General features: G+C 43.3%; 1 protein-coding gene across 5 annotated transcripts in view; it reads right to left on the minus strand.

The window, feature by feature from the left end:
- Positions 1 to 12700, minus strand: part of LOC147018129 (voltage-dependent L-type calcium channel subunit alpha-1D-like) — a 140881-nt gene that overhangs the window by 40583 nt on the left and 87598 nt on the right. For 4 of the 5 annotated variants that reach the window (XM_085897487.1, XM_085897488.1, XM_085897490.1 and 1 more), the window contains 5 exons: positions 10047 to 10101; positions 8861 to 9047; positions 8501 to 8630; positions 8329 to 8388; positions 2560 to 2684 (listed from right to left, as the gene is read on the minus strand). In XM_085897487.1, coding sequence (XP_085753613.1) covers positions 2560 to 2684; positions 8329 to 8388; positions 8501 to 8630; positions 8861 to 9047; positions 10047 to 10101 — 557 coding nt within the window. The remainder of the gene's footprint in view (positions 1 to 2559; positions 2685 to 8328; positions 8389 to 8500; positions 8631 to 8860; positions 9048 to 10046; positions 10102 to 12700) is intronic. The other variant, XM_085897489.1, reaches the window with a different exon arrangement.

Here is a 12700-nt window from a genome sequence, read left to right on the forward strand (position 1 = left end):
GATGGTCAACCTGCTGCAACCATGAGGCACGTAGTCGGCCCATTGGCCTCCTCCACTCATGAGACTCCCTCGCTGAGAGAATCTGGTGAGCAGGATCAGCGTCAGGAAAACGAGCCACATGTCCATATAGCCGCAGCTGACGCTCACGGACTATGCAGGTAACAAATCTCATCCGAGTCTCTCTCAGCAACCGCTCGTTGGACACAAAATCCGACCAGCGATAGCCAAGGATTCTTTGAAGAGACCTGGTACCAAAGGAATTAAGTCTCCGTCTCAGATCCTTGGTCAAAGTCCAAGTCTCGCACCCATAGAGCAAGACTGGAAGTACCAAGGACCTGAAGACTCGGACTTTCGTCCTCCCGCACAGGTACCGGCAGCGCCACACCCCATGATCCAGTGAATCCATGACTCCCCAGGCCCGACCCAGACGTCTATTGACCTCCGGCTCACAACCTGCGGAGACATGAATATCACTGCCAAGGTAAGTGAATCTATCCACGACCTCAACATCCTCACCACAAACAGACACAGACAGGACAGCAGCATCCAAGATGTCACCGAAAGCCTGGATCTTAGTTTTGACCCAAGAAATCCGTAATCCCAACGGCTCCGACTCCTCATTCAGCACCTCGAGGGCCCCCAAGAGGATGTCTAAAGTCTCCGCAAAGATGACTGCATCATCTGCAAAATCAAGGTCCGAGATCTTTACATTGCCAAACGATGCACCGCAACTTGATCTCTCCGACATCCTCCCTAAAATCCAGTCCATACAAGTGCTGAAAAGTGTGGGGGCAAGTACACATCCCTGACGAACTCCAGTAACAACTGGAAATAAGTCAGAGATGGTACCACCACACTTCACAGCACTCTCAGTACCAGAGTAGAGTTCAGACATCAGATCGATCAGTTTCGGTGGCACCCACGAAGACCAAGAATCCTCCAGAGGACATCCCGATTCACTGAATCGAACGCTTTACAGAGATCAACATAGGCTGCAAGCAGCCCCTGCCGAAACTCTCGTCTGCGTTTGGTGAGGACACGAAGTGCAAGGATACGGTCAATCGTTGACCTCTTTGGTGTAAAGCCTGACTGCTCTGGACGCTGGTGCTCAAGCAGATGGTGGCGAACCCTATCGAGAATTATCCGAGCAAAGACCTTGCCCGGCACTGAGAGCAGCGTCACCCCTCGGTAGTTGTTGCAGTCTTGGCGATCACCCTTCCCTTTCCAGAGAGGACAACAAGGCCCCTCTTCCAGTCAGTTGGGATGATGCCTGTGTTCCTGTGAAAAGAAGAGCGGCACAGGTTTCTCTGGGACTGATAGGAAACCTTCCCCACCTTGTTGATTTTGGAAGAGATAGTGAACTGGCAGCAACAGAATGTGTCATTGATGAGGCCAGAGTATACTGGACTGCTCTGCATGGCCAAAAAGGGTTCAGCTGTTTGGATACCCTCAGGCAGCATATGTTTGTCTCTTCAAAATTAGACCTTAGGTCACTGCCAGCAACAGAAGATGCGTTTTACTTCCTTGTTGTAAGAGCATTGTATCAATTGCTTCTGTATAGACGTGCACATCTCAGTGACCGAGCACTTCCCCCAGCCACAACATTTGGCAGAACCCTTATCAATGGAAAACTGGTCCCAATTCTCATGTCTAAGCCAGCCAAGCCAAACATAGACAAAACGGTGTCTTGCATGTGCAAATTATCCAAATGTCTGAAACGATGTTCATGCAAAAAGGCTGCTGTGCCTTGCTGAGTGACATGCATATGCCTTGGTCAGAGAGGTTCATGTGGTGGAGTTGTTTCAGAGAGTGACTCTTCCTCTGAAGAGGATGTTTCATGTCACAATATTGTGTTAATCCATTTCTAATTTTATCTTCCTTAAAACCATGGCATGTAAAAGTATGTTCTTGTTCCTGACCCCATTGATAGTCAAGCATTTCTGAGTTGCATAAATCTTTTGTTGTTTGACATATAACCTTGTCAATTGTAGGTAGGTTAAATCACCAATTGTGATATAGGAAATGAACTCCTCTTTAATATGAGGGGTCATTTGTGTATATAGGTTTAGTGGTTATGATTTTAGGACAATATGAATTACCCCTACCCCCATCCTACATCTTCGCTTTTGCCAACATTTTGTTATCAGAGGGGGCTCGCATAAGTGTTGACTGTGTTGTTGCGCAAGAGTTTCACCATTGCCAACATTGGTTTTCATATACTCAAAGGGTGTCTCTTTATGAAAATCAACACAAAAATTTTATAGCAGACCGGGCAATTTTTTTTTAATTTTGATCGGTTGGCTCCCGGACTAAATCAACAAAAATGGCTGAGTTTTTAGAAGTTGACAAATTTTAACATTAAAGTATCACAAAGAGCTGAAAAAAGAAAATAATGAACCATATTGTGCATTCTGCATTTAGGTGACAAAGTAAAAATGTAGAATTTGTCGATATTATGAGAAATTTAACTCCAAAATGGCCACACGAGAATGACCACAGCTTGGCAGGTGGTGAGTTGCTTGTGTCTAAATGTTGAGGGAACAGGAACTATTTATTAACTTAAATAGTTCTCCATACTCGATGGCGAGTGAAGCAAGAGAGATAGAGACGACAAGAAGGTCTAGCATGTTGAAACCGCTTCTGCAAAAAGACCCACGATGCCAGAACACTCCATACGCAGCCATCTGAAAGGAGAGAATATGGGGTGATAGCGAGTAGTTGGGCAAAACAAGGGCAACAATGATAATGAGGTCAACACCTCAAACAATCACTCATTATATTTCTCAATCATTGTTTTTGTTTACAACAGCATCCCATCCACTGAATGATGTTTTGCTTTAGGTTTGAAGTCATGAAGATAATGTGATAGTGTCAAAGACGGACACTTCTTTTTCAGCTTGATAACAACATGGGAGATTGGTGTCATCTAGATATAATGTTTTGGTACCTCCATATATCATAATTTAGTGAGAACAAATAATAATAATAAGAAGAATAACAATAATAGCTACAACCAATCCAAGATGAGTTGCCAATCCAATGCAGGAATTTGAACTTTATTCATGGTGTCAGTGATAATTCACCTCCTCTTCACGGAAGATTCGTCTTTCACATCCACCACCTTTTCACATCCACCACCTTTTCACATCCAACCCCTTGTGAGCTTTCACATTCACCTTCGGACCTTTCACATGCACCAACTGCCAGTGCTAGCAAGTGGGTCATCCACATTGATGTATCGCCATGCATGCAAAAACATCAGGGTGACAGTTTAAAGCTAGGTTGAGATTCCAATCCTGGCTAGACAGCTCAGAGCTGATTGTGCATTTCTCCAAGTTATCCTGCCAGGACAGCCCCCCAAATAATAAGTAATTGTTGAATCTTTTATTCATATTATATTATGTTAAGGTCAAAATTATGTGTGTCGTGTATCACCTTTGAGGCGCTGCTGTCTGTAGTCCTTTTGTGTGGTCTCATCAAGCTTTCTCTTTTCTTCCCATCAAATATTCTGAACTTCCTCCAACTTTGTTTGCTGTTTTTTTTTTTTTTGAAGGAAAATTTCTCTCTTTTAGATCCCCAATGCCGCCATGTTTGTGATTGAAAGTTTCATCAAGTTGTTTTGTTGTTCCAGCTGTATAGTTGTCCGATAGCATACATTGGGGCTGGCAGGAACGCCTGGAGGTATGCACACTCACCCCTCAGCCATCTAGAATTGGTTTGAATCTCGGCACAGCTACAAAACTGTCATTGCAAGGCATCAATGTGTGTGCGCCTCCCTCAGAAAGAACAGTCATGTGATCACCCATCAGCATAGGACATGGCTGGCTTTCAACGGGTATGGTAGCGGAGATCAAAGGCCACAATCAGGCCTGGAGCCATTGACTCACCTGATCTCTACAGTCGCTTTGACAGGACTTGCCAGATTCGAACTGGACAAATGGAACGACGACTGTTGCAATATACTAGAAGCACCCGCTCCATAGGGGAAAGGCCAGGGGAGTTATGTTATTACACTTAGTCAAACATTCAATTCAAAATACCTCTCCAGAATATATCTCTCTGCATAATTCAAAACCCCTCACTACACCAAAAAAAGTGTGGACAGGAATACTGTATAGGACTGCAAAGGGTGGGGACTTGTAATACCCTCTCCCACCTCGAGCGGTGCAACGCCATATGCATTCACATAGAGAATTTGCATCGTCCCCACCCTCCCCCAAAACCACCGGCAAAGATAAAACCATCCCAATGTTCTAATTATGTTGTTCTGGCGACGTGCTGTTCTGGCACATGCTCCCATACCTGACCCTGATATGAAGAAAGTAAATGAGTCATGGGTGTGGCTTCTGGATGATCTTTATGGTGACAAGCTTTCGGCCTCAACTGTCTCGCCCATCAGGTTTCCTGGTGAGGAGGGTATATGGATATGGACACCCAGCAGGATGAAAAACAAGAGCTGTCAAAGGGCGGAAGAGCAACTTATGAGCCAACGGCCATCCATATCTGATGCCCAACTGTGTCTGCCGATGTCGTCCTGCACTTGGTTTATCTTTTTTCTAGGAAGTTAGTGGCAGGATTTGCACTACGACCACCATAAAACACTTCATTCTGCAACACACACAAATAAAGAAAAATAAAACTGAAAACCCACTCCGTAGAAGTAGCTCCTGTGCAGCTGCCCTTCAAAGAGCAGCTCACCGGATAATGAGATTGAGGCAAAGCCTTTGGGACCACCATTCTTTGATGATAGGAGGAAAAGCACAAGGTAACCTTCCTGGATCCGGTTGTGCTGGTGTGTGTTGGGGTGGCACTGAGGTGTCGTCAACGAGATGGAGGTCTCCTTGGATTAACCGCAGCTGGTCCCTTCGGGTGGGTGCCTGGAATGTCCTCACTCTAAAAGAGGATGAGCACCCGTCTCTGCTTTCATCTGAGCTTAAACATTTCAACTTCAGTATTGCAGCACTCTCTGAAGTTCTGAAACCAGATAGTGGTGACATCTGGTCTGGATGCTCTGATGGTTACCATGCCCAAAGAGTTGATGTAGCTGTGTCCAATAAGTTGACTCCCATGATAATTGAAGTAACAACGGTCAAGTGTATTATGATACTGAGGATTTGTCACTCCATGGGTGTCATTTCCCTGGCCTCTGTCTATGCTCCGACTGAGGCAAGTGATCTCAACTTAAACAAGGCATTCAATGCCACGCTCGAGTCTGTGGTTGCCCCAGCCAAAGTTCCCACTTTTCAGTGCCCCAGGCAAGATACTCTTCTTTTCTTGGGGGATTTCATTGCATCAACTGGAACTGACAGGGATGGTTATGGGACATGTGTTTATCCCCATGGGTCTGGAACTGTGAACCAGAATAGCACTGAGTTTGTTGACTTTGCAAGAAGTTGTGGACTTATTAGGGTGGCTGTTTCATAGTTGAATCACTCACAGGCTCGTTGCTGGACTTGGTATTCCAACGCTGATGTTGTAGCAAAGGACAATGACCATGTGCTTGTTGATGGTCACTGGAGGATGCTATTGGAACTGCAGGGTCCACAGGAGTGCTCAGTTCATCATTACAGACCACAGGCTTGGTGTCGCAACTCTCAAGTTACAGCTCAAATCTGGAAGAACGGCACCATCCCAACCTAGGCTGGATGTTGGCAAGCTCAAGGATAAGAGGGTAGGTGAGGTATTTGCGCACAGGCTGAGTTGGGATTTGGGGGGTCTGGGTGTTTCAGCGGATCATGCAGAGTTGTGGAGTACCTTCAAAACTACCATCTTTGATGTTGGTGGTGGTTGTCTTGGAACCCACCGTCAGGTGAAGAAGAACTTCGTCACCCAAGTGATGTTGGATACCATTGACCATAGTCGCCAAGCTTGATGACAGAGCTGAGTTGTTCAGGGAGCCAAGGCGTAAAACTGTACATGCGCTTAAGGCGGACAAGGAGGCCTATGTGCGAGGAATCTGTGAAGTGGTATCCCATCACCTGCGGTCAAGTCATTCTCACCTTGCTTACAGAGCAATTCATGCATTGTGTTCCTCCAAGCCTGTCCGTAGGTGCACTGCAGTTAGAGCGGAGGGTGGTGAGCTCTTGACAGAGGAGCCTGCGAATGCCTGCTAGGCCAGTTACTTTGAGTGGCTGTACGAGGGCTGACCAAGCAGCTGTTGAGTTGGATGTCAGCTGTGTTACTATCCCAATTTCTGACCCTCCAATCAACGACGGACCACCTTCGTTTGTGGAAACACAGGCTGTGGTAAACGAGATGAAAGGGGGTAAAGCTCCAGGGATCTGTGACATCCATGCTGAACTTCTCAAGGCTGGTGGAAATGCTGCAATCGGGTTATTGAATGCAGTTATGTGCTCTGTTTGGAGCACAGGCACAATCCAAACTGACTGCAAGAAGGGCCTTGTTGTCCCTCTCTGGAAAGGGAAGGGTGATCGCCAGGACTGCAACACCTACCGAGGGGTGAAGCTGCTCTCAGTGCCGGGCAAGGTCTTTGCTCGAATAATTCTTGATAGGGTTTACCACCATCTGCTTAAGCACCAGCGACCAGAGCAGTCAAGCTTTACACCAAAGAGTTCAACGATTGACTATATACTTGCTTTTCGGGTCCTCACCAAATCCAGATGAGAGTTTTGGCATGGGCTGCTTGCAGCCTATGGTGATCTCTGCAAAGCGCTCGATTCAGCGAATCGGGATGCCCTCTGGAGGATTCTCGGTCTTCGTTGGGTGCCACCAAAACTGATCAATCTGATTTCTGAACTATAGTGTATAGGTACTGACAGTGCTGTGAGATGTGGTGGTTCCATCTTTGACTTATATCCAATTGTTCTGGAGTTCATCAGGGGTGTGTACTGGCTCCCACACTTTTCAACACTTGTATGGACTGGATTCTAGGAAAGATTTTGGAGAGATCAAGTTGTGGTGCATCTTTTGGGAATGTGAAGATCTCTGACATCGATTATGCAGATGATGAAGTCATCTTTGCGGTGATGCTAGATATCTTTAGAGGGGCCATCCAAGTGCTGAACAACGAGTCAGAGCCACTGGGATTATGGGTTTCTGGGTCAAAACTAAGATCCCAGCTTTCATTGACATCTTGGATGCTGCAATCTTGTATATTACTGTTTGTGGCGAGGATGTTGAGGTATTCATGTCTCTGGATATGTAGTTCCGTGATGTTTGATGTTGAATAAGCCCGAAATCCGGATAGATGACTCCGTTTGATGTTTAACTGATGTGGACCATGTAATGTTTGTCTGTTTGACAGTCGCCGGGCCGAGGCCTCTGATTTGGAGGTGACGCTTTGGTGTAGGACTATGTCCAATGGAGATCGGGGGAGTGCTCGTCACACTCCATGTATTTCGATTCACCCGTGAATCACATCACGTGCCTTCTGGTTGAATGGTTTGCATGAGCAGGAACAATCGACTGGGTGGCAGACGGAGGGTTGTTCTTTGCGGATTATGCAGTTTTACCGTGTGAGATATAAACCACGACGATGCTCATCATAACAGTCAGGAGGTGTGTGTGTGTGTGTGTGTGTGTGTGTGTGTGTGTGTGTGTGTGTGTGTGTGTGTGTGTGTGTGTGTGTGTGTGTGTGTGTGTGTGTGTGTGTGTGTGTGTGTGTGTGTGTGTGTGTGTGTGTGTGTGTGTGTGCGCGCTTATTTAAAAAACACTGGGCTGCATTTGATATATTTTTTTCAGAGGTCTAGGTTCTCTCAACGGTCCTTATTTGTTTTTTGCAAGCTGAATTCAGAAATGCATCTCATTCCGCTCAATCAGGTCAAGTTTTTATGTTATCTCAATTTTAAGGAAAAAAATAATCCAAATTTTTGTTTTTTCAATTAGCATTTTTGAATTCAAAATCAGACTTGCATTAAGAGAAAATGTACAAACTATACATATAATGACGCACAAGCACACTTAATGTGGAAGAAAGTGCCTTCTCAATTACTTTCATTGCAATTTCAGAAAAATATAGATAAATCGTTTCTGGCAACACCCAACTTCAGTCGCCCCAGCAGTCGCTGTTTTCCTTCGTCTTTTTAATGTTGAATTTCACATTAACGGTACTTGTGCGTCATTTTATGTGTGTCATAACGGTACACCTGGAGCTATAGATTGTCTTTTAACCCCAACACCGAATGCTTGCACCATCCGGTTGGTACAAACATCAATTTTAAATTAATTTCATCCAGCAGTTCAGGAACATATAGGAGTCAAACATACAAACACACAAACAAGCAGACAGACACTTCTTAAATTACAATATGATACAGGAGGATTCCATCTTCACTGCTTTAAGTTGTTTGTGCTTGCGAACATTCTGACCTTCAGGAAGATTTCAAGAGTGAAAATTCCAGTAAATAAATAATCTGCGTGACCCAGAATCTGTGAATAGAGTGTTTTCAGTTAAGTCTGCCTTGAGAAGGTCCAATTCACATCAGACATATTGCTGCATCCTAATTGTTCAATTTCCTCAGTTCAACAAACAGCTCTGTACCTTATTACGTAGGCCATGGCTGTGGATTGGATCTTCTGCTGCTAAGGCCAGGCTGCTGAGCAAGATGAAGACCAAAATGATATTGACAAAGATAACGTTGTTGACAAGCTTGTGACAAAACACTCGGAAACTGTGGGGGGAAAGGATGGGTCAGTAAATTGATCAACATCACAATGGCATCATAGACCTTCAGAAAAAAAAAAGAGTATAATTAGCTAATAAAGACACTTCATTTGATTGACTGACCGATAAGATGTCATGATTATTGATTCAAATATCGTTTCAAACATTTTCACCGTCTAAGCTATACATTTAGATTGTGATGTCAGAGTTGTAATGGTCGTGCATCAAACTCCTAACCGGTTTCTGTGACTGAAGATAAAGAATGCAGAGTTTGGTGGCAATGGAGCGATACGTTTGTGCCTTTGGAGCTGGGAATTTCTTCGTGGTCTTGGTCCGATTGATCGAACGTCTTCATCTTCTCCTGCACTTTCACTTTCTGTCCCCAGCTCCATCTCTATGTATCTCTCATGTGGTACTTCACTTCCTATAAAATACAAGGAGAGAACCTAGAATAATAGGTCACAGTTTCGGATATCGATTCTTAACTTGGGGTCGGTATATCGGGAGTCATTACTTTATTAAATGTGAGCATATGTGCAAATCTTCAGCCATCATGCACACACTTGCTCTTGTTGTGTATCGACTGTCATGGTGCTGTTCTGTTTGTAGTTTGTACAATGGCCAAAAAGAGTAACGAGCAACAGTGATGGTCGCAAATGGGTAATGTGGATCACATTGAATAATGCACCTCACAACGTAATATCTTCATTGCACATGCAGCTCAGCACAGCACACGCATGTACGACTTGGCCCATGATGATGCTCAGTCTTCCAGAAGTGCACATTTTACCTTCAGTTTATGCGGAATTAACATGTCACGTGACCCAATTAAGTAACACACCTATATTGCACTTTATTGTTGCATATAATGTGGAGGACAAGCACATTGCCAAACTTGCACAATGTCTTGCAATATTTTTTTCATAGTGGTGACACATCAATGTGTATCAATGGGGCTACCAGCTATTGCACTTCAAATTGTAATGCAGATGTGTTGTAAAACTAGTTACTTTATTTATAGTGTAGAAACCCAGGTGCCAACGAAGCCCAACCAGATTTGGCTAACTGATGGTTCAGCTGGCAATTTGTCTCATCAGTCGTTCCAGCGTCATCGGCTACGTGGTGAGGGCATCGGAATGCATTTATAAATTTAAGATCTCTTTCTTTGACATACTGTATCTATATTGTTTTTACAGTGATCTCAGGCTCATGTTGGAACATGGCCATAAATCAGATGCAGAACAAAGGCATTCATAGACATCAGTGTAGTTTTACATGAATTACGACATAGTAGATGATGACAAGCACGTATTGTGTATGGGATTTGAACCTGGGTTCCCCACATTACGAGCAGGCATTTCAGATGGCAACACAACAGGGTCAACCTGATTGTTTCAAATCTTGCGTTCACATATTTACCGACCTGACAAAGAGACATTGCAGATAGAATATTTCCATGTCTCCTCTCTTCCTTGAAGCTGTGGAAGGATTTGTGAATAGATTTGGTGAGAAATATTTAAATGAATGGGTTTATAAAACTTCCAGCTTCATGTTGAGAAACATCAAGCTGGAAGTATTATTTTCTTATCAAACTTCATGAAGTATTTTAAATTTTCCATTTAACCTAACAAAGTAACACCATGTTTACCAGCATGTAGTCAAAACTTGTGAACACAGTCATGTGGAGATCAAAGTATATATATACATATATATATATATATATATATATATATATATATATATATATATATATATATTGTATATACTATTTTAAATCCACTTCTTGCTAAAATGTTTGACTGTCACATTATACAATGGGCATTCAAAAGTTCTCAGAATGAGACACTCAAAATAGACGAAGTGGAAAAACGTTTATTGTGACATTTTTTAATATGTAATAATAATTATGAAGGAAAATTATTTTCTTACTTAATATGTGTACTTAATAATACAGGGTGTGGCAAAACGATGGAACACGATTAAAATATAAATATCGGCCTCAAGTGGCTTAAGCACTCAAGTGAGCAGTCCAACAAAACCATTGATAAGGAACGGCGAGCTTGGTGAGCGATAGCAAGCTGATTGGCAATTGAACACACCCCAGCACATGTGCGAGACTGAGGACCCTTTTCTGGTTCTGCCACTTGTATGACGTCAAAAAGTTAATTTTGGGTGTTTATCACCCTTTTTGACCTTTTTTGGTTTTCAGCACCACTGGGGTAGTTTTGTTTCATCCTTGGGACAGGTGCTCTGATTTTTAAAAAACACAATGTTTACGAATGAGGGGGTTTTTGTGATCACACAATAAATTGTAGTGTGGATTTGTTAAACAATATAAAAATGTTTTAATATTAGGAATTACACAAATTGTGTTTTTTGTGTTGTTCTGTTTTTTTTCACCCCCTAATTTTGTAATAGTCCTATCTAGTTAAACATCAGGGAAAACATTTCTGAATCTATTCATTACGTCACAGTGCTTTCTTTCCTTGAGATGGAGCATTCCCTTTGCACTGTGTTTATCACCACTCACAAGTTGTTTTGTTTTGTCGGCAAAGTGAGATCCCACCCTCGGGGCCCCATCTCAAAAAATTGTGAACACGATCAATCGTGTGGGGCCCTATATTATTGCTTGGGTTCATGCCTGGCCCTCACTCTGCCTCCGCCCAGGACCCATGTTGAGCTCGGGCCTCTTTGAGCCCAGGGCCTTGGGCACGGACCATGTGTGCCTGTGCGATATTCCACCACTGCCTATGGAGGCAGCCAAATGGACAAACTGGCAAGTAAAAGAACACAAGTTATTTATCTGGTTCATCTGGCACACTTTTGGGACTTCAACCTCCTGACGACACATTCAAACAACACTTAAAGCGGGCTGCACTCTCAACGGTGATTGCCAAGCCTTCCCACCTAGCTCAACCACCAGCACTCCCAGTGGCATCATTTCATTGGACAGTATTTAATGATCAACCTGCACCTGTTAGATTGGTTGTAAACTAGTTCTCAACAAACTTAGAAAAAGTCAATAAATGCAAATGTAAAAGAAGATGTATTATGTGTAGTATCCAAATGAATAGTTGTATCCAAAAAGACAAAAAACAATTTTTGTCAAAATTTTAATCTGCAGTCTATACTTTGCTTCAGAGCAAATCCGAAACAACTCCAATAAATATCACCATCATCATATGGATATGACAAATTGACCAGTGTAAAAGGCTAAATGTATTGGTAAATACATGAAATATGTCTACAATGAATATATGTCCCTTACTGAACTTGTCAGAACATTATTTGCATTATGTACCTGCCAACTTTGCCTGAAAACACAAGAAAATACAATTTTTGTACAACATTTCTATTTTAACAGTACTTATTTCATGTTCTAAACAGTTCCAATAAAAATATGAAAAATTTACATGTGTACAAGCTTCAAGAATAGATTTATTGTCTTAAAATATCACAAAATGCACTCAATGGGTTACATACTTTTGGTACAGTTTAACGCACAAGGGGTGCTATTATAAAAACACCTCTGTTACGTCTCGTGTGGATTCCCCAGAGGGGTGGCCACCCTAGAAGTGTTTGCTAGGGTTCATATCAACTCTTTGAACCACGAGCTCCTTGGACTTTCGGCTCCCCCACCCTGGGCTCCCTGAAGAAAAATCTGGCTGCTCGGGTATTTGGAGGTTTGAACAGATGCCGGTAAACTGGCTACTCGGGTACATCGAAGTTTGAATAGCGGCCGGTAAACTGGCCACTCGGGTACATCGAAGTTTGAATAGCGGTGGGTAAAATGGCCGCCAGGGTTCAAAGGGTTAATGAAAAAAATGGCACCATCATTTTACAGCAGAGGGTGTCCACCTAACCCCCCTCCCGCTCCCCCCCCCCCCCAGGTATCCAGGGACTTGCCTGAATCGCTTCATGAATTTTGTCAACATTTTCTGGAATTCTGGCAGTTAGTGGCCTTCCTGTGAATTTTTTTGTGCTGTTTCACGGAAGCTTGCCACATATCTGCTTCGTACTTTTCTTCATTGTGCATCACGAACTTGAAAATGTCTTCTAAATTATCTTTGCGACAGA

Source organism: Eptatretus burgeri, chromosome 10 (genome assembly GCF_056783735.1).
Source record: "Eptatretus burgeri isolate ZD-2024b chromosome 10, Ebu_testis_v1, whole genome shotgun sequence".
NCBI classification, from domain to species: Eukaryota; Metazoa; Chordata; class Myxini; order Myxiniformes; family Myxinidae; genus Eptatretus; species Eptatretus burgeri.